Source organism: Tauraco erythrolophus, chromosome 8 (assembly GCF_009769465.1).
Source record: "Tauraco erythrolophus isolate bTauEry1 chromosome 8, bTauEry1.pri, whole genome shotgun sequence".
Taxonomy (NCBI): domain Eukaryota; kingdom Metazoa; phylum Chordata; class Aves; order Musophagiformes; family Musophagidae; genus Tauraco; species Tauraco erythrolophus.
This window is the reverse complement of record NC_141472.1, coordinates 29,634,803-29,657,566: the sequence shown is the minus strand read 5'-3', so window position 1 is coordinate 29,657,566 and position 22,764 is coordinate 29,634,803. Positions and strand designations below refer to the sequence as shown.

Genomic DNA, 22,764 nt, shown 5'->3' with positions numbered 1-22,764 from the left:
GGTTGCAATGTATTAGTTAAAAGTATTTAAAGCTACCAGAAATGTTCTGGTATTATATGTTTGTGTGTGGTTTGTTTTGGTTGGGCGTGGGTTTTTTTTTAAGTTTATTAAAAATACATTTTATTTAAAATAACACTTTATAAAGCAAAGAGCGCACTGCAGGCTGCTACTGCCAAAGGAAATATTAATTGCTGTTGAAGAATTGAGAGCTTGTTTCCCATCACAGTGATTGGGTTTTAGAGGCTGGCTGAAGGGGAAAATATGTTTCTAATAGGATTTTCAAAGGTGTATAATCAGTTTAGATGCCCAGTTCCCATGAAATCCTTTCAAAAGCTTTTTGAATTGATATTTGACTATTCCTGCCAGCCTAGTCAATTTGCATGCAGAAACATGGTTGATAAATGCCCATCATAAACAAGCAACTAACCCTCAGAGGCTAAGATGATGCTTATTTGGATGCAAAAGTGAATGCAGGCATGGCTGACACACAGAAACAGCTAAACAGATGCTTGTGAAGCTACAAAAAGTGGATTGAGAACTGAAGTGTTCAAAGTAATGAATAACGTCCTGCGTATGTTTATGAGACAAACAGCAAAGGTGGCGAGGGATGCTCTGGAGATCTGAATATGATGGAAGGCACCTATTCTGTTCTAAAAAGTTGAGTGAAAAAGCACTCTTGCACGAGAGAGAGTAGGACAAGGGCAGAGGAATTCTACTTTTATCCTAGCGTTCCCTTTCCCCAGACAGAGGGAGAGGATTGGAAATGGGTGAAATGTGGTTGCCCAGGTACCCAGTACGTCCTGTGGATGTACACTTCTGAGAATAGCTGGCTCCAAGTAATTTTTTTAAAAGATTCTGAAAATGTATGATCCCTCTCCTGATGCTGCCCCTCTTCATTTTGTCATCTTCTTTCTCTCAGAGTCGGATATCGCAGACTTTGATGGCAGAAGTTCACTCCTCTACAGGTTCAACCAGAAGCTTATGAGCACGTTCAAAGACGTGGTTTCCTTGAAGTTCAAGAGCATGCAGGGGGATGGAGTCTTATTTCATGGAGAAGGACAGCGTGGAGACTACATTACGTTGGAACTGCAGAAAGGGAAGCTCTCCTTGCATATCAACCTGGGTAAGGGTAGTTAGGATTATTGTTTCGCATATTACTGTAATGAGGATTTCTTGGTTTGCTTTTATAAATTTACTGTTTATATCAGGCAGTGTCTAGAAACTCCAGCTGAGATCAACAAAACATGCTGTGTGCCTCACACAGCTCACAGCTTAAATACTGTTTAGACGAGGTGGGAGGAAAAGCAAAAGAAAATAGACTTGACTGATGTCATGCAGGACATAACAGCTGAGGCAAGAAGAGACCTCGGCTCTTCTAACTAGTGCTGACCAAGGCTGAGCTGCTCAATGACTACTTTTGAAGTTTTGACCTTTGCTTGATGATGCTTTCAAGCAGTGATTTAAAAAAAAAATAAAAAAAGTTCTGTTTCTTACGCTTCCTCCTTTTTTATTTTTAGGGATAGCATTCCCAGGAAGTTTTATTTGGAATGCAAAAGCTTTATTTTTGATTTGTGTCTTACTTTTTCCATTCTGTGATCAGAACCGAACTGAGAATACAGAATTTAAATTAAAACATTCTGGTCAAAACATTTTGCATACTGGTATTACTTTGCTTCTAGAGATGGTTGCAGTTGAAAACTGTGAATACCGGGAAGGCCATCACTGTGTGATCATGTTGGATCAGAGGGACAGATGAAAAGCTGACTTAATTTCTTTCTGTAGGATACTTGCTTTTTTCTGGTGAATGCACTAAAGCGCTTCAATAATGCTCCTGCCATTATTTTACAATAAGACTCTCTCAGTCTTGTTGTGAAATCTCCAGTAGCTTCGTCTGGGTTGACCCATGGTACTGGCCTCAGCAGTCCCTGCTGAGTCACATTTCTCATACTGAGGGGTTTGAGTTGGGCAGAAGTTTCCATGACTGCATTGCTGCACTTTGGTCAGCACGGGAGTTGCAGTGATCCTGTATGGATATTGAACTTGGTCTGAAAGCCTCAGTAGCCCATCCACATGGAAAACTGAAACAAAACCCCTCCCTCTGTAAACCATGAGAGTGGGGGTAAGGAGGGGAGGGAATTAAGGTCCAAGTTTTTCACTGCCACTCTCAATCTTAATAACTGATGAATAAAGTAATCTGAGCCTTTTGCAGTTTATGTACGTGGTGCTTAGACTGCCAAGGTCGGTTTTAATAACGGTCGGAAATATAGCATCTAGTAATGTATAGTATTAGCAGGGGCAGATCTCAGACTGACAATTCCAGGACACTTTAAGAAGTTTGTCTAGAACAGATAAAGTAGGCAATGATGCAGTATCTCAGTCCCCTGTTTATGACTTGGAGAATTTAAAAAAAAATTATAAAGTGGTGGGAGAAAACTGGAGGTACTAAACCAGAATTCGTAGATAATTCTTTCTGCATCTTTCCCCTCATGCTTAATTGTGTTTGCTTGACATATCAGTAACAATTTTCCACAGCTCTTCGGTTTCATTTTTACATAAACTCGTTAGTTTTTTAGTCTCCATTTAGGATTTTCTTTCTTTCTTTCTTTTTACTTATTTAATTCATCAAAGAGGAGAAATGATAATGTAGCATTTTTCTGGTTTGGTATTTGGATGTTACTCAGACCAAGTACCTACATCCCAAGCATCTGAATGTGGGATTCTTTGACTCCGTTGATTTGTGCTCCTCTTACAAATGTCTCATACTAGTGTAAGAACATAGTATAGTTAAATATATTATGTTTCTTCTTCCAGAGGAGATGCTGTTGTGAATACAAAGTCTGAGATGAGGTTTTGTTTCTTTCAGCAGTAGCCACAAATGTACAAATTTTAGCCATTTCAAGTCCTCTGTGTGCATTCATATGTCATGGCAAGGGTTTTTATATCTGCTCTTGAATCTGCTTGCATCTTGCCTGACAGTTTTGAAGCGTGTGTTCTCTCTGTTCTGCTGCAATATAAAAAAGGACACACGCTCCCTTTAAATGAGAGTCTCTGAAGTGTTCAGATTTGTAACCAGCTGGAAAGCAGAAGAGTGCTTGAAATCACTGGAGTTAGGGCCCGAATGTTTTTATGACTCTTGAGCTAAACTTTTGGAGATCTAGGCCAGGTCTAAGAATCTTTTCGAGCTGAACAAAACACTTGCGTTCATGTTGCTTCACTGACTTGTGGCTTTTTTTCCTCCGAAAATAGACAGGTGCGATTTTCTTGTTACCATACAAGAAGCAGGTAGTCGAAACGGAAGTGTCAGGAGTGGTCTGTCAATGTGAATAGACAGGAGATTTTGGCACAACCTGAAGAGAGCTCTTAAAAAACACCAGGGCCTGGAAGGCATAGCAGAATCAAGGGCAGAGCGACAATCCCCTGTGTGCTGCAACGTGTGGGTGCAGCATTGGGAAAAGCTCCTGGTTTATCGCAAGGACTTCAGGGGAAAAAAAATTTGTGGTGTATGCTCATATACATGCATATATGGACAAGAGGCCCAAAGAATCTAAGGCAAGCTTTGACAAGGGTCTGTTTCTGATGGGCCAAGCTCCGGTTTGCATCTAGGAGCATTACTCTGTGCTCCCCTTGTGTCCCCGTGCTTCAGTTAAGGACCTGGAGGTAATTCTGGTGTCTTCTGCCTGTCTCTGCCACTCCAGGGGACTCCAACCTGCACTTCAGTAACAGCCACACATCCGTCACCCTGGGCAGCCTCCTGGATGACCAGCACTGGCACTCGGTTCTCATAGAGCGATTCAACAAGCAAGTGAACTTCACGGTGGACAAGCATACCCAGCACTTCCGAACGAAGGGGGATTCAGATCATCTGGATATTGATTATGAGGTGTGTGAAGCCCTTGAGGTTATAACCTGGGAGATGAGGCTGAACTGGTCTAAAATGAATGAGATGGAAAATGACTACCTTATGAAATGTTTCTTTCCAGCAAAGATCTTCTCTTTATTTAATATTTCCTTCTCAGATATCTTCTTTCATAGTTAACAAACATAGACTACATCAGTGAAACTCTGTATATGACAGTCTCATAAAATGGCCAGACTCTGGGCAGGTATGCATTGGATTATGCTTACACTTCAAAGTATGGCAGACTTTGAGCTAAACTGAAAGGTATAGCCTGGGGAGCAACTGCCCTTATCTGTAGGGAGAGGTGCTGTGTTATCATCTCCAGCATGATTTTAATGGGATCATTGTGCACCATCCCTGTATTTGATTTAACGTGATCATGGGTATACAAGCTCTGAGTTGTGCCTCTATCCAGCCACCACTTGCTCAGATTACAGCCCTCCACATAGAGATGAGCAGGTAAAGACCATTATCTTCTCACTAGGAATGGAAGACACATTGATGACTGTCAAGACAACTAGCTCTGACCCAGGTCCCTTCACATCCGCATCCTGGTCTAGGGAGTCAAGTAGCTCAGCCAAGGAAGGACTGAGCAGAGGAAACAACCTTCCTGTCCGTAAAACCTGAGGCTGGTGTGTTCTGTGATGAAGCCAAGATGTGGCAGAGTGCAGTTTATATCACTGCAGCAGTACAGTTCTTATGGCTGATAGTAAAAAATACCTTAAAAACCTTTTATATCATCGTATGCAAGGCAGTTCCTCATCTGTTCCCCCTACCAATGCAAACCTGCGTGCAAATTATCCATGTTCATTTCTATCACCATGCACTTGTCTACCAAGTTTTGCTAGCCCATGAGGCACAGGGTCATGCTTGCACAGTCAGAGCCATCACCGTGTCTGGATGTGTTGAGCTGGCATGGTTCACTGCTTAAGGGACCATGAGTTTCCTCTTTGCACTTTGGATTCATTCCTCTGGAAAGGATCAATTCCCAGCACACCCAAGGGACAAAAGCAGACAGCTTGGCAGTGGCAGGTGCCTGCTCTCTACTCCTCTCATGTTCCAGCTGAAATTCCCTTCTTTGCATTTCACAAAGCAGAGTGGACAGAGTGGTACCTGTGCCCTGGCCCTGCTGTACCGAATCACGAGCACAGTTTGTAGGGACAGCACATTTGAGCAGTGAGATTCTGGAACAGCTTCAGACTGAACGACCAAAGGCCAAAGCTGTAACTACTTCTAAGATAGAGTTGAGAAAAGCCAAACAATTGAGCCATCAGCTTTCCTAATTACAATGTAATAAAATTCCTTGTTTCCTGCTACATGGTTGATGCCAATTAGGGAAAACGCAGGCTCCAATGTAATTTGCAGAATGTTTTTCCAGATGTTCCAGAACAGAGAACATGGTAGAGAAGATCTTCAGCTGGTGTAAATCAGTGTCATGACTGACCTCTGTGGCAGTCAGTCCTGGCCCCTGGTGCTTAGTTTTTCACATAATGTGCTTTCTTTCCTTTTGCACTGAGACAATCTTTCAGTCAAACGTTGCAGCAATGCAATCTACTGAAAGTTCATCTCAGCACACTTTAGGGATTAAAGGCCTTACTGAGGGTAATGAAAACATTAGTTTGGTAATTAAAATTATTACCAATCACAAAGGAAACCATTTTCTTAATAATGCAGTGGTATAATTGGTATTGATTTTTCTTCTAGTTTTGAAACCCCAAGCAGGAGACTTAAAGAATAGAACATGAGAGAGGGAAAGTCTGGTGTTTTAAGGAAGAGCTAATGATTCTCACTGGAAAACAGCACTGCTACCACATAAGCCCTCATGCCAATAACAAACCTGCAAGTGATGTAAAGTAGCAGTCTGTTCACTCTTTATTTCTCCAAAGTGATCAATTAATACAACTGAGGTGCAAGTTCATTAAGGACTTGTTTTCAAAGAAGTGCTTTCGAGGCTATCCAGGGAGGTTTCGTTTGCTTATGTATCCCAGCTTGTTAGGTGGAGTGAGAGGAAAAATAACCCCCTAGTTTCCCCTTATTTTTGTAATAATGAGCTGAGACGAGCCGTTAGGAGTCGTGACAGAGGAAGAAGGCTGACCGGGTTCCAGCAGCCATCAGTGCGTGCCCGTGGTGCAGTGGGTGCAGCGGCACTGCAGCACAGCTCCCGCTGCGCTGGAACCACCGTGAGGTGTGGTGGCTGCAGGATCCCCACCTGCACTACATCACTCACGATGCTGCTGGCTGCCACGGGGGATAACGGAACAAAAACCCAGCAGTACCACCAGTGAGACTTTGCCAAAAAGGCCAGTGAAGCTAACTAGAAATGAGCTTTGTCATCTGAAAAATGAAAACAGGGTTGTCAGAAGTTTTTTGGGTTGTGGAGTTTGATTTTTGTGTGGTTTGGGTTTTTTGTTGTTTTGTTTTGGTTTGGTTTTGTTTTGTTTTTCATTTTTGTGTGTGCTTGATTTTCTTCAGGAGTCTGAAGTAATTGTGCTCCAAGGATTTTGGAAGATTTATTTTCTTAGGTTTTTTGTCCTCCCAGAGCTTTCAGCCCTCCCAATAAGTGATGAGCTGTGGTCTGCACAATACCAATGTCATTCAGTATTTAGACAACGACACAGCAGATGTTCTGTTTAAACATGTAACCTGCAGAACTTCTCCGTGACACTGCTCAGTCCTAAATACCATGTGCAAGTAGTGTAAAGACCAAACTACAGTGAAACAGGGAAAACGATCTCAAGGTGCAAATGGGGTAGTTTGTGTGATACTACGCTCCACTGGCTGAAACCAGAACTGTTGAGATACATGCTTGGTGGAAAGGAGTGACTCCAACTGGCAGGCAAACCCAGTGCTCTGTGGTCAGGAAGGGTTTATTCCCCCATTGCACGGTGGTTCCTGGCTACTGTGGTTGTCTGCTGCTGGGTGGCATCTCCAGGCCAGCGGGTCTGTGGACTGAAGATCATTTGAGCATCACCTGATGCGTTGGATGTTTCTTGGTGGGAAGCTGGTGATGCCAGGTTGGTGAAGTGCTTTTACAAGGCACGTAAAAGCTGTTTCCAAATTAGTGAGCTGTCTGCAGCAGTAGTGTTTCTCTGCCAGCTCTAATGCTACACAGCCTGTAGTTCCCCTGTTGAGCAACCAGGCCTTGCTTCATGCTCCGAGATGATGCTGGTAATGTGACTTGGTTCTTAGATAATATTCCATCTGCTGCACAGAGTGGGGCTCTGCCCTCTTGTTTTCAGGGTGATAACTAAATACTGTTCTTATTCTTTCCAAAAGCTCAGTTTCGGAGGGATTCCTGTCCCAGGGAAACCAGGAACCTTTCAGAGGAAAAATTTCCATGGGTGCATTGAGAACCTTTATTACAACGGAGTCAATATAATTGACCTGGCAAAAAGGCGCAAACCTCAGATCTATACTGTGGTAAGAGACAATAACGTACGCTTTCCTTCTTCACTTTCGTGCTGTTGGTGCTGCTGGCTGCACTGAATGAATGGAGTTGAGATTTAGATAGCTATGGGCATAATTAGCTTGTCAAAATAACATTGCTGAGGCTAATACCAGCCAGTGCTGACTGCTGTGGTGAGAGTTACTCAAAGACATTTGTGGAAATTAATACATTTCTCTGACTTTCCAGGTGTATTCAAATTTGTTTGGATAAACTCTTTAATTCCTTTCCAAGACTAAAATGTGTGGTTTTGATGGCATGATAGAAGTCATAGAGACTTTTTTCTGGCTAACTTAGATAAAAACATAGAATCATAGAATTGTTTAGATTGGAAAGGACCTTTAAGACTATCAAGTCCAACCGTTAACGTAGCACTGCCAAGTCCACCACAAAACCATGTCCCCAAACACCACATCTATCCATCTATTAAATACATCCATGGATGGTGACTCAGCCATCTCCCTGGACAGCTTCTTCAAGTGCTTGACAACCCTTTTTGTGAAGAAATTTTTCCTCGTATCCAGTCTAAACCTTCCCTAGCATAACTTGAGGCCATTTCCTCTTGTCCTGTCGCTTGTTACTTGGGAGAAGAGATCAACATCCACCTCGCTACAACCTCCTTTTAGGTAGTTGTAGAGAGAAATAAGGTCTCCCCTCAGCCTCCTTTTCTGCAGGCTAAACAACCCCAGTTCCCTTAGTCGCTCCTCATAAGACTTGTACCCCAAATCCTTCACTAGCATCGTTGCCCTTCTTCGAACACACTCCAGCACCTCGATATCTTTCTTGTAGTGAGGAGTCCAAAACTGAACACAGTATTTGAGGTGTGGCCTCACCAGTGCTGAGTACAGGGGAACGATCACTTCCCTAGTCCTGCTGGTCACACTATGTCTGATGCTATTTTCTGATTTCCTTTGGGCCTACCATCCAGCCAGTTTTTTACCCAGCGAAGATTATGACCATCCAAGCCATGAGCAGCCAGTTTCTTCAGGAGAATGCTGCGGGAAATGGTGTCAACGGCTTTGTTGAAATCTAGGTGGACAATATCCACAGCCTTTCCCTCATCCACTAAGCAGGTCACCTTGTCGTAGAAGACCAGCTTGCTCAAGCAGGACCTGCATTTCACAAACCCATGCTAAGTGAGCCTGGTCACTTGATTGTCCTGTACATGCTGCGTTATGACATTCAAGATGATCTGCTCTGTACCTTCCTCAGCACTGAGGTCAGACTGATGGGCCCGTAGTTCCCTGGATCCTCCTTCTGGCCCTTTTCATAGATGAGTGTCATGTTTGCTAACTTCAAGTCAACTGGGACCTCTCCAGTTAGTCAGGACTGCAGATAAATGGTGGAAAGTGGCTTGGTGAGCACTTCTGCCGGCTCCCTCAGTACCCTTGAGTGAATTCCGTCCAGCCCCATAGGCTTGTGTGTGTCTAAGTAGTGTAGCAGGTCGCTAACCATTTCCCTTGGATCATAGAGGTTCATTCTGCTCCCTGTCCCTGTCTTCGAGCTCCAGGGGCTGAGTACCTGGAGGACAACTGGTCTTACTATTAAAGACAGAGGCAAAGAAGGCATTAAGTATCTCAGCCTTTTCCTCATCCTTTGTCACTAAGTTTCCCCTTGCATCCAGTAAAGAATTCGATGATTCTGAACCATTCCCCATCACTGTTGTGGAGTACAGTAGTAGCAAAATTTCATTTTGCTATTTGAGTTGGTGTTACAGAGAAGCATAAATGTTTGTTTTATTATTGGAAATCTTTTCCTTTGTGCGGTCTCTTAAATTCAGTGTATTGACAGTTCTGAGAACCGTTGACCCGGTACTAGTGTCTCTCAATGTTCCACCCTATGTACTCACTGAAATTGAGGAAAACCCTATCCTACTTTCCCTTCCATTACCTTCCACTAATAGGAATTGGAGTTGTGTTTTTATTTAGCAGAGCAAACTCTACGCTAAAGTGAGAGGAGTGCAGGATATTTGTAAAGCAGAAGTTGTCAGCCTTTGGATATGCTTGAATTTTTACGTTGGCCTGCCATGTTGAATCCAGGAGTGACAATTCAGCACAGCAAGGAATGTGGTGACATGTAAATGTATCACTGTAGTGCCTCAGGGAAATAACCAATTGCCAGCATCAAAGAGCAAGGAAAGATACCTAGTGACAGGAGAATGTAAACTAATAATTCATTCCCTTTATAGAGAATCCAAACATGCTATTTTATTAAGCTGATGTGAGATACCTTCATCTTGAGAAGAATTTACTTGTCTACGCAAGTCTCGTTCTACCAAAGTGCTATTGCAAGAGTTGATATACCTGTGAATATCAGGCTGATGATTTGTGAAGGTCCCTGCTAGCGGTTGGAGAGCCAAGAGTTAGAGATATCTTTTATTATTTTTTATTTTTCTTTAGTTTTTGCACTGCAATCAGGCTATAGGAATCATAAATAAAAAATGTCGGAACTATTTAGTAACATTTTTCACAACCTCCTAGAGGACTAAGTTGAATTTATTAAAAAAAAAAAAGTTTTATCCAATTATTTAATGAAAGTGTGAGTCAGACATGCACATTAAAGAGAGAACTGAATTTGCTGTTCTTTAGATAAGGCAGGTGGACTCAGATTTCAGAAATATTTGGTTCCTGTAAAAATAGCTTTTTATGATTTCTTCTATCCGCCTGTCTGCTCTCTGAATCTTTAAATGAGTCTCCTTCATGTCCTACCTGCAGTATGGAAGAGTAAGGAAGTCTATATAAATAGTATTTGGTTTAAGGTCCCATTTTATTGCTGTTGAATGGTTTAACAGGTTTGTTTTGAAAGAAATTAAGTGTGTCACCTCAATCAAGGTCTTGAAATAAAGTCTATTTAAATGTCAGTTTTCCCATTGATTTCAGTTGACTTTGTCTACAATTCTAAAGACTTTCAGTCTGTAAATATTTAATCCAGCATGTAGCTGCAATAAAGTTTCTTTGTGTTAGGATTTGTTGTGATGATCACAAGGGAAGCAAGTCTTTCAGGGAGGGAGACGATATTTTTTTTATGACTAGTTGAGACATGCAGAAAACAATGACGTGTTTTTGAGCAAACCAAGCCTTTTTGAAAGTCATTAGCCTTCAACAAATTACAGGTTAGAAACAATTGTTCAGAGTCTAATTTATTACATTATCTGGGTAGTCAGATTGAGTGAATAGGACGGTTAGTACCTGCTGAGCAGAGGAGGATGTTTCAAGGTGGGAGGTGGTAAGGCTGTTAGTCCCTGTAGGAGAGCAAGAGAGATGGCTAATTATTGTCATAGGAGTTAGCAGGGAATAGGGAAAATGGGGGAGAATGTAATTTGCTATAAAGCCAAGGCTTAAGTGGCTTTTTTTTAAGGTCTTATTCCAATTACTAAGGCCCTGGGAACTGCCTGGTGCTTGGCTGCCCAGCATAACCAAAAGGGGCAAGCTGACCCCGTTACAGTCAAGAGCCTGGAGTATGTGCAGTTCATACCAGCCATTTAGGCTGGTGCTGTGCTATGACTGGAATTCAAAAGAGGAAAATCTAATGAAGAAAACTAATAAATAAAAAAAAAGCTGATAAGAATTGCTTTCTGTGCACTTTTCTATTTTAAAGTAGATGTGGCTCTGTTTTCATATGAACAATAATAATAATAATAATAATTAAAAATTTCCTTGCTGCTGTGTTTTATTCTAGGTAATAAAACTTAATAAGCTGTAGATCAGTTTACCTTGAACTGGAACAAAAATTGGGCTTGGATTGTGCTAATTTGCCAGTTTGATCTAAGACATCTATTTTAGCCACTTCTGGCAAGGTGAATTTCAAAGGCTGGCTTTATTCCTGCTTATTGTTCAAAGGAAGGAACATATTAAGTGATCTATGTTTTTTTGTTTGTTTGTTTCCTCTTGCGCTTTTTCGTTCCTTTTCCTGTCTCTTTGAGGGAAATGATGTACAATTTTTCCAAATTAGCTGTGTATTTGTTCCCATGTTTTGTCAGCAACTCTTAGCTATTGTACCATATAATGAAACAATATTGTACAGTTACTATGAGCATAAAAATGGTAAAGTCTTTTGTTCTACTTCTGGCCAGTGATATAGCCAGCTTAGAAGTCTGAGAGAAAGAATATCCAGAAATGTCTAGCCAAGCATCTCGTCCCTGATTCTGTCACAGTCACAATGTTTCAGTTTTTTCAAAGCTTTCTTTTTTGTTAAATGCCACTTTTTCCACGTAGGAACGTTATGCTAATGTGAACAAGTTAGTGTGATAAATAATTAGCGTTTTATTGACATATATGATCCCTAGTGTGAGTAAAGACAGAGCAGTTCTCTATGACGGGGGTGATTATCACAAGGATGTGTTAGTTTCAGTGAAACTTGGATCAGGAAAACTTTCAGATTTCCATCCTGAAATTTTGCTCAGAGAAAGAGAAACCCACCTCAGTATAGGAACATCGCTTGAAGTATGAACCCTTCTCTTGGGATGGACTAGTTACTCCCTCAGTGGACTAGTCCTGACTCAGGTAACACCGTGTGTCTTGGTGGTCCCACTTCCTGTCTTAAGACAGTTTGCAGCAGTACGTTAGTAGGTTGGAGCTGGTATCTCACTTTGATTTACTTTTCTTTCAGTGCTTAGCAATGTCTTGATTTGAGAAGGACTTGAAATTTACGTGGGTCTCCTGACATCTGTTCTGCTTGAGATAGTTAATTTAAAAACAGGATTCGAAGGGACCTCCTCAGTTCTCAAAATCCAATTGCTCAGAGTTGCATGACAATCTTTCATCTTTATCTTTTTAAAACTGCATCAGAAGTCACCTTTTTCCTCTGTTACTCTCTGAAAATTTGTCTGCAACCTCAGTCTCTTCACAGCTAGAAATAGTCCTCCAGTTTCCAAGCTGGAGATACTCTTGCCAGTTTACCCACATTTGTATCTCAGCCAAGCCTGTGATTTTAGTCTCCTTACCTGTAATACAAAATCTTCCTTTCTGATCCTCTGCAGAACACAAGACATCCTTTTTATTGAATAATGTTCATATAGTTGATTAATGAGGAAAGTAAGTGCCCATTTGATGCCCTAATCCACACGTAGAATGAGAGCTCAGAAATACTCATTTATTGTTCTTCCTGTTTAAGCCGTGATCTTGGACTGTATCCTTCGGTAGGCTAAATGTTAAGGATTTCAGTTAAGCTGTCAGTTTGAGTAATTTCCCAAGTATATATTACTTTTGTTTAGTATTCTATGAGAGCGCGGGGAATGTATAAGAAACTCGTCACCGCTTGCCCTGACTGTGGTGTTGCACCAGTCGTCTTCCTTCATTCAGCAGTGTGTAATATTGCACAAAGAAAGGCCAGAAAAGACTGAAAAGGTTCTTTAAAGTTGTACAGGTTTTACTGAAGTCCCGCGGAAGTCACTGGAAAGACTCCAGTCAGTTTTGGATGAGGCTTATGGCTCAGAGGATCTTCTGTGTAATCCACTTTTATCCTCATCACTTAGCAACTGTGTTCTTCTATTCTCTTTTTAATAGGAAATGCTCTGATTCTTCCTTAAAAAAAGCTGTAACGTGCTGTCACCTGTTCATTCAAGATCTTGCTTGAACAAGAACCACCTCTGCAGCTGTATCCCACCTGCAGAAATCTGGGATGATTACAGTCTTGTCTTGAGACAAGTGTCATAGCAGCCAGTAAACAAATTGTGAATATCTGTATTGCATTTCTAGGTTCAGAAGGTTCCTCTTGTAAGAACAATAAAAACTCTTTTGGAAAGATTTCATTGCTTATTAGAGGATTCATTGATCAGTTTGGATATTCTGGGCTTGATGGAATTCTCAAATGCCACATGATAGCTGGAGTTTCCAGTACCTGGGTAGAGCAGAGGATCTCCTTTATTTTCTCTAGGGATTAGGCTCTTCTTATCCTGTTTCCTAGCCAATGAGCTTTTACTTTTCAGTTACACTGGGTTGAATTATAAAATCAAGTGTCTGCCAGAAGTCTTGCAGGTACCCTGCAGAGTTCCAGAACCGCTGCCGGTTAAAGCAAAATGCTCCTGATCAGATGCAGCTTTAGGGGGAACTGTTCACTTTTCTGACTAGGACCTGATGGAATAATTTGTCTGAGAATAACATTCAGGACAAATTTAACAGGTTTTGTAATGGGAAGCTATCCCGCTTCAGTGGATGAACATTCTTCAAAGTTACAGTTGTGTATTTATTTTTCAAATTTTCATGTTACTGTCTCTAGGAAAGTAGATAGCGTTGGTCAGTGCAAAGACATCAGCAGCTATTGGTGGAGTATTAAGTACATCATCTGGTTTTGCTCTGGAATCCTGCTTTAGGAAGGTGTTTCCCTCTTAAATGAGTCACTTGAACTGATTTAAATTCCCATGGCATCAACTGATTTACGTAACGTTTTTTTCCCAATTGTCCTGGCTAGTTTTTAGCTCTAAGTAAAATCAATTGTTGCCCCTTTATATCACAGAGGTCTCAATTCTTAAATAAGAGTAACAAAAATAACTTTTTAAAAGACCAACCCCCACCTCACCACCCCCCTGCCAAAGGCAAACAAGCCTCTTTTCTGTCCCCTAAATGTACCTTTAATCCTATGTACACAGAATATTGCAGCACTGCCTTTATGCATTCCCACCCTTTTTTTCTCTTGTGGCAGGTGGGATCACACCTGCTCTCCGTCAGTTTAGTCAATGGAGAAGCTATAGAGCCTGAAGTTCTTGCCTGGTAAGCGTGAGAGGAGAAGCATAGGTCCTGCCTATATGTCCCAGCATTGGCCATGGGTTCAATGAGCACTCTTTGCCATTTCTGTCCTAGTACAAGACTGCTGTGCAGATCCCAAATGGCATGAGTTACTAGCTAGTATGAATGACTAGAGAGCGTTGCAGAGTTTTTCAAGAGGTCACAGCAATCTATGAGTTTAGGACTAGTTGCAAGTGTTGAGAACCTCATATCAAAATGAGACAGAAGTTTGGCCTTATATTTGGGCCCATGTATATGCATCAGGGATACTTTGCTATGGTGCTGCTGCAAACAGTTGAAACAATATTGACTACACGAGGTCTTTACTGTCTTATTTTAAGGTTATCTGAAAGTTTGTTGTGCCTTGCAAACACTTTTCTTCACCTTAGCATTCACCTTCTCTGGCACTGTTAAGTCGGTCTAGGCATAGTTTGTTATGCTGGTAGGTAAAAATCTGCAAAAAGCTTGAGACAAAAATCCTGTCCAAATGTGTTACAACCTCCCACTGCCAGTGAAGCAAATTAGGTACTTGAGAGCAGACTCAGATAACGTTTGAACTTTCCTCCAAGCTCCGATGTTAAGCATTTATAAGATATGTAAATGTCTTACTGCTTTGTGTGGAGTTACTTGAATCATTGTAAATGTCTAAAATTCCAAAGAAGATTTGTCATCAGCATTTTAAATGGCTAAACCTTTAAAAAGCACTAGAGAAAGTTAACTATATTTGTGTATATCACTGCAGTTGACTGTCTTTGTGTAACTTGTCATGAATTGGATTGAAAATTGAGGTGGAAACGTAACAACAATGATAACAAAAAAGCACCTCTTATGCAGACAAAACCCAGCAGGTAGTAGAAACATTTTAAAGATTGAGAGCAAATTTCCATTCTACTTCCCACCTGACTAATGTTCAGATGAGTTTGGATAAACTTTAGATTATATCTCAAAACTCATTCTAACATGGTGTACCCATGGACACCTTTTGCCATTGCTAAATCTGGTATGTAGCCTTCCGCATCTAGCAGGGCAGGGAATACGTAAATAGCTTGATATAGACATATACCTATCAAGGGTTCTTTAATCCAGTGATAACTCGGTCTCTTTCCAGCATTTTGTTTATTTTCCGTTTTATAATAAAGACTAGAAAGACATTTGAAAGTGATAGAGAATAGTTCCATCAGCTGTCTGAGATTTCCGAAAGAAATTCCCCAAGTACTATGCGACTTACTACACATCCGTCAAGTGCTGTTCATTATAATTATCTTGTTAAAGCGAGGTGCCAGCTCTGATGAGAAGCGGTTCCATGGAGAAAGCCTCTTACTCCGATGTTTTTATCAGATTCCAGTTGGTATTTTACAAAGCATCCTAGTTCAAAGCAAGCTGGCTGCAGCAATCTCTTGGAGCGGCTTTGAAAAATGTGTCTCCTTAAATGTGTCCAGGCTTTATATATTGTTAAGGTTTTATTACATGGCTTGAATGACCTGGTTGGGTAATCTACAATGGCTGAACAAAACGGTGGAGTGGTTTATTCTACAAACTACAGTGATACATGCTGGTACAGATTCTGCTGACTGCTTTGAGTAAGTGTGCTGCTCTTCTGGGCAAATAGCACTGTTGATTTCAGGGCGGGATGACTGAGGTAATCCAACTAAGTTTGGCAATGAAATGGTGTTGGATTTCACCATGTTTTCCGTGTATGTAATGCTTTAATAATTCCTCAAAATGTCCCTTGGAAATCATGAAACCTAGCGCTGGCCAGGAAGTATCACTATTGCTTCATCCCACTACAGGTACTATATTCAAGTGACTTTTTCTTTGAGTTTTCTTATGAATTTTGAAATAATTTCAGAATAATTATTTTTAATTATTTCTATTGTTATTATTAAGTGGATTTTCGTTATTTGGAGTAGCACAGGGCTGTGTCACTCTGAGAAAAAGAAAACATAAACCAGTACTGCTACTGCAAGTTGCATATTGGATATTTGAAATAAACCCAGGAAATCTGCCTCATGTTTCACCCCATGTAGTAGATTTAAGTAGATGATGGAGTTTTTACTTTTAAGGTTATGTAGCTTTGGTGTAAGCAGCCAAAAAAGTACTGTCACTAATGGCTGCATTTTGATTTATATTTAGAATAAATCTAATTTGGTTGAATCCCTGTGCCTTGGAGGGTGCTTTGTTTTTTCACTTGCAGCTTGCCTTGTTCACATCCCTGTAGTTAGTCCCATCAGTGCAGAGCCAATGCATGACATTTGTGTCTCATCCCACAGCACAGGAAGGTTCAAGTGGACTTGCTAGGGCCTTCGGTGCGAGCTCCTGGAGTCAGCATAGAATTTCATTTTACTGACATAAAGCTAAACTTGAGCTTGAAATTGGAGGTGCTGGGAAGCACGAAGCAGGTGTGGCCATGTGGAGATGGTCTGTCTGGGCTACCAAATGAGCCCTTCTGCACCCAGGCATGGTCTTGATATGGGACATTTTTAAATGTATGTTTAGATCCTTGTAAGAATTGAGGCTTTGATTTTTAAACCCCTCCCACAGACTTAGGGTTAAAGTAAAATTTTGAAGTCAGATATGTTTTCTCAGAATGGAAAGATACGTTTCCTGATGAGTTCCAAACATTTGTGTCTGAATAACAATACCTATTTCGGCTGTGAGAGTCATTAGAAATCCAGTGATCTTATTTAACTATGTATGTTTTGGGATGACTGAAAAAAAAAAAAGTCATGTTTTTTATGTTTGATTTTTATTATTTGCAGGGGAACGTGACCTTTTCCTGCTCAGAACCACAAATTGTTCCTATCACCTTTCTCAGCACCAGTCGAAGCTACTTGCTGCTACCTGGCACTCCTCAAATTGATGGTTTGTCAGTCAGCTTCCAGTTTCGAACATGGAATAAAGATGGCTTACTTCTGTTCACCGAATTATCTGAAAATTCAGGACCTCTCTTGGTTTACCTTTATAGTGGGAGATTGACGCTACTTATTCAGAAAGAGACAGAGAACCCAGTGGAAATCAGTGAAGGTACCTTAATTTTGTTTGCTCTCATCTGTCCCCCTTTGAAATACAAAGGTCTAACCTCACAGAATGAAAGGATGGTGAAATAAGGAAGCACCCAATCTTCCTTTCTCTTGTCAAATTTTCTATAGCTTTCCAGTGGTAGATCCATTCTGTGCAGCTTGAGGTAGGTCTAAGCATGGAAAGTTGGCATCCTGAGATCTCCATCCAGTGTACCCAACAATTAGCTCATAAACAGTCATGGTGAATTTTCTTCAGTCAAGTCACATGAAGACCTTCTTCCTTCCTATGCTCAGATTGTGCTGAAGACATCTGGGAGCCAGCTGAGCCACTGCACCATTCCCCAGCACAGGTGAAGGCAGCCTCAGAGATGATTTTCTTCTTCTGACTTGTAGGTTTACACTCTCCCTTTGCGCTACACTCAGAAGAGAGACTGACCACGGGCTTCCTCTCCTCATGCTCCTTGATCAGCCTCCTTAGCCAGTTCTCAAGTTAGTTTGTGCAGCTGGCGGGATGCAAGAGGGTGAAATGGAGTTGCCTCTCACACCTAAAATTCAGAGGAAATTGCCTGTAAACATTTACTGGCACAGCTATGCATTGGCTCCCTAGGGAAACAATTTTAGACTGTACAACAGAGGCAGGACCAGAGTGGCCCAGCTGCCATCCCAGTGTGACCTACATAAGCTGTGTTGGCATCCCAAACATAAATGTTCTTAGCCCAGGACCTCTGCACATCCCTTGCTGCTTTGCAGCCATGCTGGGCGGGAGCCTGGGAATTCGTTTTCTGCGTAGGTTAAATACCCAGTTTCCAAAGGTGAATGAGTAATAGACTGATGGAACTCACATGGAACTAAATAATACTAGTAGTATTTTCTAAAAAAGCAGCTGTTAAAAAATATGTAGTATTAAAATATTCTCAGTACAGACTAAAAGAGGGCATATGTGTCTATTAAAAGAAGCAGAGATAAAATCTGACAGTTGTCAAAGCAGAGCTGTTCTGTATGCATGTTTCATTCCCCTTTATGATAGAAAAATTAGAAAGTGAGGCAACCCTGCATCTATCCTTATTCATGTAGATTGCTACAGCCTTAGCTTGTTAAGACTGAACACAGAAAACTGAGTTTCCAGCCCTTATTGCTGTCCTAATTAAATTGTTGACAAAGCTGAGGCAATGTCAATATTTGGTTGAGTGTATTTGTTTTTGTGTAGTTCTGAAATCATGAACCTGAGCCCAGCCTTTGATGCTATCCAAAACATTGCTAAACTGCCTACTTACACATGGAAAATATGCAGAAATTGCAAGTGCCATGTTCTGCAGATGTCAGGTACTCACAATAAACTCACGCTTGCTCAAGAATGGACCTATTTTTGCCCCAGATGGGACCTATTTTGTTTAGACATATTTTCAGACTTTAACAACATACTTCACTTCAAAATGGACTCATTCTAGGTGAAAAATCATCCATTTTTTCTGGAAAACCAGCCTCTTATTCTATGGAAATTATGTATGTGTTAACAGCTGTTACTGTAGAAATTGTCTCATTTTCAAATTCATAATGAAATGGCTTTTCATACACATCACACCCACAATTTTTTTTATGTTGTTTAGAACTGTTCTCACACCTTTTTGTGTCACTAAGTGCTCATTTGTTTCTTCTGAAAGCTACATTAACAAAAAATATTCCATTAGGGAGGGGAGGAAATACTAGTTGTATGTGCCTGATCTCAGTGACTCCAGCTTGACAGTAGCATATTTTGAACTGTAATTAGATTACTTTTGATCTGCACCACTGTGTGTGAGCTCAGAAGCTTGCCCACCGATTTTCATGGCTGTCAGAACAGAGGATGTGGAGTTTCTTTGTAGCTGTGTGGTGCTATTTCAAGAGCCGTGAGATGCAACGCTGATTTTCAGACTAAGGAATCAGAGAGGTTATTTCCCACCTTGCACAAGTGTCTAGAAGAGAAAGAGGCTACATAGTACCATAATCTTTCACGTACCTTCCTAGGTTCCTGGTCAGAGCAGCAATCCCAGTTCTCACAAGACCCATGTCGAAATACAATATAGAAAGGCTTCGGTACATCCATCAGTAAGCCTGTGTGCTAACTCAGTGCTGAAGGGTTTTAAGAAACACAAATCCTACTGATACCTACTGGAGTTTGTCAGGTTTCGTACTGGAGCCTGAGACAGGGTATGACCATCTCACTGAATCTAATCCTCTGCAATCTCAGGTGTGTGTTTAGTACCAGAAGCTCAACCGATATCTTCTCTGCATGTTCCTGTGAGCTATAAGCTTTTCCCAGTAGACTGAAGATGATGGGGATAAACAGCCACAAAATGGTAATAATATGCTACCAGAAAGGTGAAGGGCCTGGCTAGCTTGGTGAGCACCTGCAGTACCAGAAGCAGGTTAGAATAAAATATGAGATGACCTACTCAAAAGCTTTCCCTTTCTTGGGCCTTTTCTTCTATGCCAGTTCATTTCCAAAGGTATGAAGTTGTTTTCAGCTTCCAGTTCTCCCTTTTTTGAGGTCAGCTGCACATTTGTGGTCACAAATTGGAAGCACAAGGAGGTTTGAAGAGCACAGTTCTCCCGCACCTCTTTTTTTCACTCTCCATACATCTTTTTTGCCAGGCATCAATCTCCACGATGGGCTTTGGCATTCTGTTAACATCAATGCCAGAAGACATCGCATTACCCTGACACTGGATAACAACGCTGCTACTGCTAGCCATGCAACCACAGTCTCAAGGATCTACTCTGGGAACAGCTACTATTTTGGAGGTAGGTTGTTTCAGATGAATGCAGGACAGATTTTCGTGATGCAGATCCTCAGGTGCTTACCATTGAGGTCTCCCCAGGTGCACTCTGCAGCTAAGAGCAAATGTAATAACTGATTTTAGACCCACTGTTGAGCTACAGTGCATACAGCACTGTGGGAAGATTGAAGGGTCTTGGTCAACTCTGACAGAGAGAGAATGAGCAGAACTGCTGACACAGCTGTAAAAGTGTCCTGCTGGTCCTGCCAATGACTACCTACATCTAGCTGGCAAAACGTGCAAAACCTACCTAGCTGTGTTAGCCACAAGTGGTTTTTATATTTAAATGGCCTGAGGACTATTAGTATTATTAATATTCCTGTAGATATCACTGTCCTGATCAGATGCAGTGACTTTGGACTTCAGAACTTAATTGACATATGACTCAGACCTACAAAGATATTTAGATACCGTGCTCTCATGGAAACAAATGTAGGCTTAGCTCAGTCTTGAAATGAAAAGAACAGTCTTGAAAAATACTACCTTCTGCAGTTTGGAGTGCAAGTATTAATTTAGATAAAGGAAGTGTCATCAACTGTCTTTTTATCTAATATATTTCTGTGAGGTGCTTACCATAGTGAGGCTCTGATCTCGATGAACCCTTTGGATACAGCACTAAGTAAGGATGCACAGGAGGCTTTGGATCTCAGAGCTAGCCAAATACTGAGGAAGCTCAGATACATATGGTTTTCTTGCTTGCTGTCCACAGGATTTCATCCTTTTGCTCTGTGCCTTGCCACAGCAGCTGAATTTAACCCATAATGATTTTACAATTTGTATGTTTGTATGGCTTTTTTTATGGGAGTCAGTTGCTATCAACCGTGGAGTTTAAAGAAGATGGAAAAAACCCCACATTTTGATTTTGCTTAGCGCATGTGTAAACTTCATATTTTGATACATCCAGTGGCAGCACTTGTTTTTTTTTCTCTTTTTTTTTCTCTTTTCTTTCTTACTGAAGTATTTATAACACAGAAGGTTGCATAGCACAAGGAATGAAAACACTTGGAATAATGAGCCTCTGAGTTCTAGCATCAGGAAATCCCAGCAGAAATAGATGAACATTCCAGTATTCTTCTTTGCCTCTTCTCTTTTTCCCACAGGGTGTCCTGACAATTTCACCGATTCCCAATGTTTAAATCCCATTACTGCTTTTCAAGGCTGTATGAGGCTCATCTTTATTGATAACCAGCCCAAGGACCTCATTTTAGTTCAGCAAGGCTCCCTGGGGAATTTTAGTGATTTACACATTGATCTGTGTGGCATCAAAGACAGGTAATTATTGTTTCCTCTTTCTTGTATTTGTTCTTTTTTTCATCCTAGTGGTTTGTAAATACAGGTTGCATCAAGTGAAAATTCTAATCTGCCAACATTACGGATATTAGGTGTAATAGAGCTACTAATAGAAAATATTACAGCAAAGATAGGAGGACTGGAGGGGAAATGGTTTCAATTACATAAGACTCTCTTCACATTGACTTGTAGGAAATAGAGTATGCAAATTCAATCAAACTACAGATTGGTGAAAGGATTAAATTTTATGCATAAACAACATTTGATTGCTTTGAAGTTTTAGAGGGAAATGAAAGAGAAGGAAAAAATTATTTGATTCATCAGAACATGTCATCCCCTTAACATATTAGCTGGTTTTGCTTAAGCAGATCATTTATAATTTTTCCTGTTAGCCGTTACAGCACAGCACGTTTATCATGAAGATATGGTACACCTCATGCAACATACTGCCCATTCAGTAGGACAATATAATGATGAAATGTCTATATATACCAGAGACACATTTCAGTTTAAATACTGATCTGTATCCCTCCTAAGCTAAAACCTCACAGGAAACCCTGATTTTCTCATAAAGAGTAGAGAAGAAATAAGCAACCAATTTTTTTGGAAAGTATTTCATAACTTCTCCTTTGCTTCCTATGGATTTTTAGTGTCTAAATGTTTCTGAATTATTTCCAGAAATGTGTACTTTGAAGTTAGTACATGCAATAATAGGCTCTGATTTTAGGTTTTTTTTTTTTTAAATCTAGCTAAGTTCTGAAAAATGGAAACGGAACTGCTGGAAATTTCATGTGCTTTGAATAGTTAAGGGAATCATAAGGATATTTTGGAAATGTGTTAGGAGTTTAAGGGTTTAACTTAATTTTTTCAGACATGTTACTTACAGAGGTAGAGCTGAAGGCCAATTTCTATTACTGTTTACTGTAGGAGAGATTAGCCTCCTGGAGCTCAAATCTTTTGAAAAGTGGGCAAAACCTCTGTTCTGCAAGACCTGTGTACTCATCTTTGTATGTTCATGTTTGTTAACTTGTACGGAGAAAATACTGACTCTGTTGACCAAATCTATTTCCATGTTTAATGATGACTGAATTCAGGGGGATATAAATTTCATGCTTGGTGTACCTGAAATGGTGGACAGAATTGATAAAATGCAGCCAATTTAATAAAAGGGAGCAAAATGTAAACTTTCCTGAGAATTAAGAGAAAGGAAATATTTTGTTGTTTTCTTGGAAAAACAGATTATTTAAGATTTAAGTGGACTGTTCAAAGGCAACTCGTATATTGAAACAGAAGAGAACTCTTTTGTTATGATGCAGGGGTACTGTGGGACGTGTCCAGTGCCTTCATTGTCGTCAAGTCCAGGCTACAATGTACATCTGTGGTACTTCTGCAAGTGTCTTCCTCATCTTCAGTATCCTAAGGGTGACAAGCATCAGTCTGTGATCATACCATACAATTATTTAGAACAAGGATCCAAACATAATAAGAATGTGGTGCTTTACATAATCATTGCCTTGAATATATCACACACATAAACAAAAGTTATACATGATCTAGTGAAGATTAAAGCACT

The 22,764-nt window shown here is 40.6% G+C and overlaps 1 protein-coding gene across 1 annotated transcript in view; it reads left to right on the top strand.

The window, feature by feature from the left end:
* Nucleotides 1-22,764, top strand: part of CNTNAP5 (contactin associated protein family member 5) — a 299,098-nt gene that overhangs the window by 145,038 nt on the left and 131,296 nt on the right. Inside the window, exons 5-10 of the mRNA XM_086616177.1 lie at nt 920-1,123; nt 3,696-3,880; nt 7,175-7,318; nt 16,825-17,089; nt 19,717-19,866; nt 21,002-21,173. Coding sequence (XP_086472303.1) covers nt 920-1,123; nt 3,696-3,880; nt 7,175-7,318; nt 16,825-17,089; nt 19,717-19,866; nt 21,002-21,173 — 1,120 coding nt within the window. The remainder of the gene's footprint in view (nt 1-919; nt 1,124-3,695; nt 3,881-7,174; nt 7,319-16,824; nt 17,090-19,716; nt 19,867-21,001; nt 21,174-22,764) is intronic.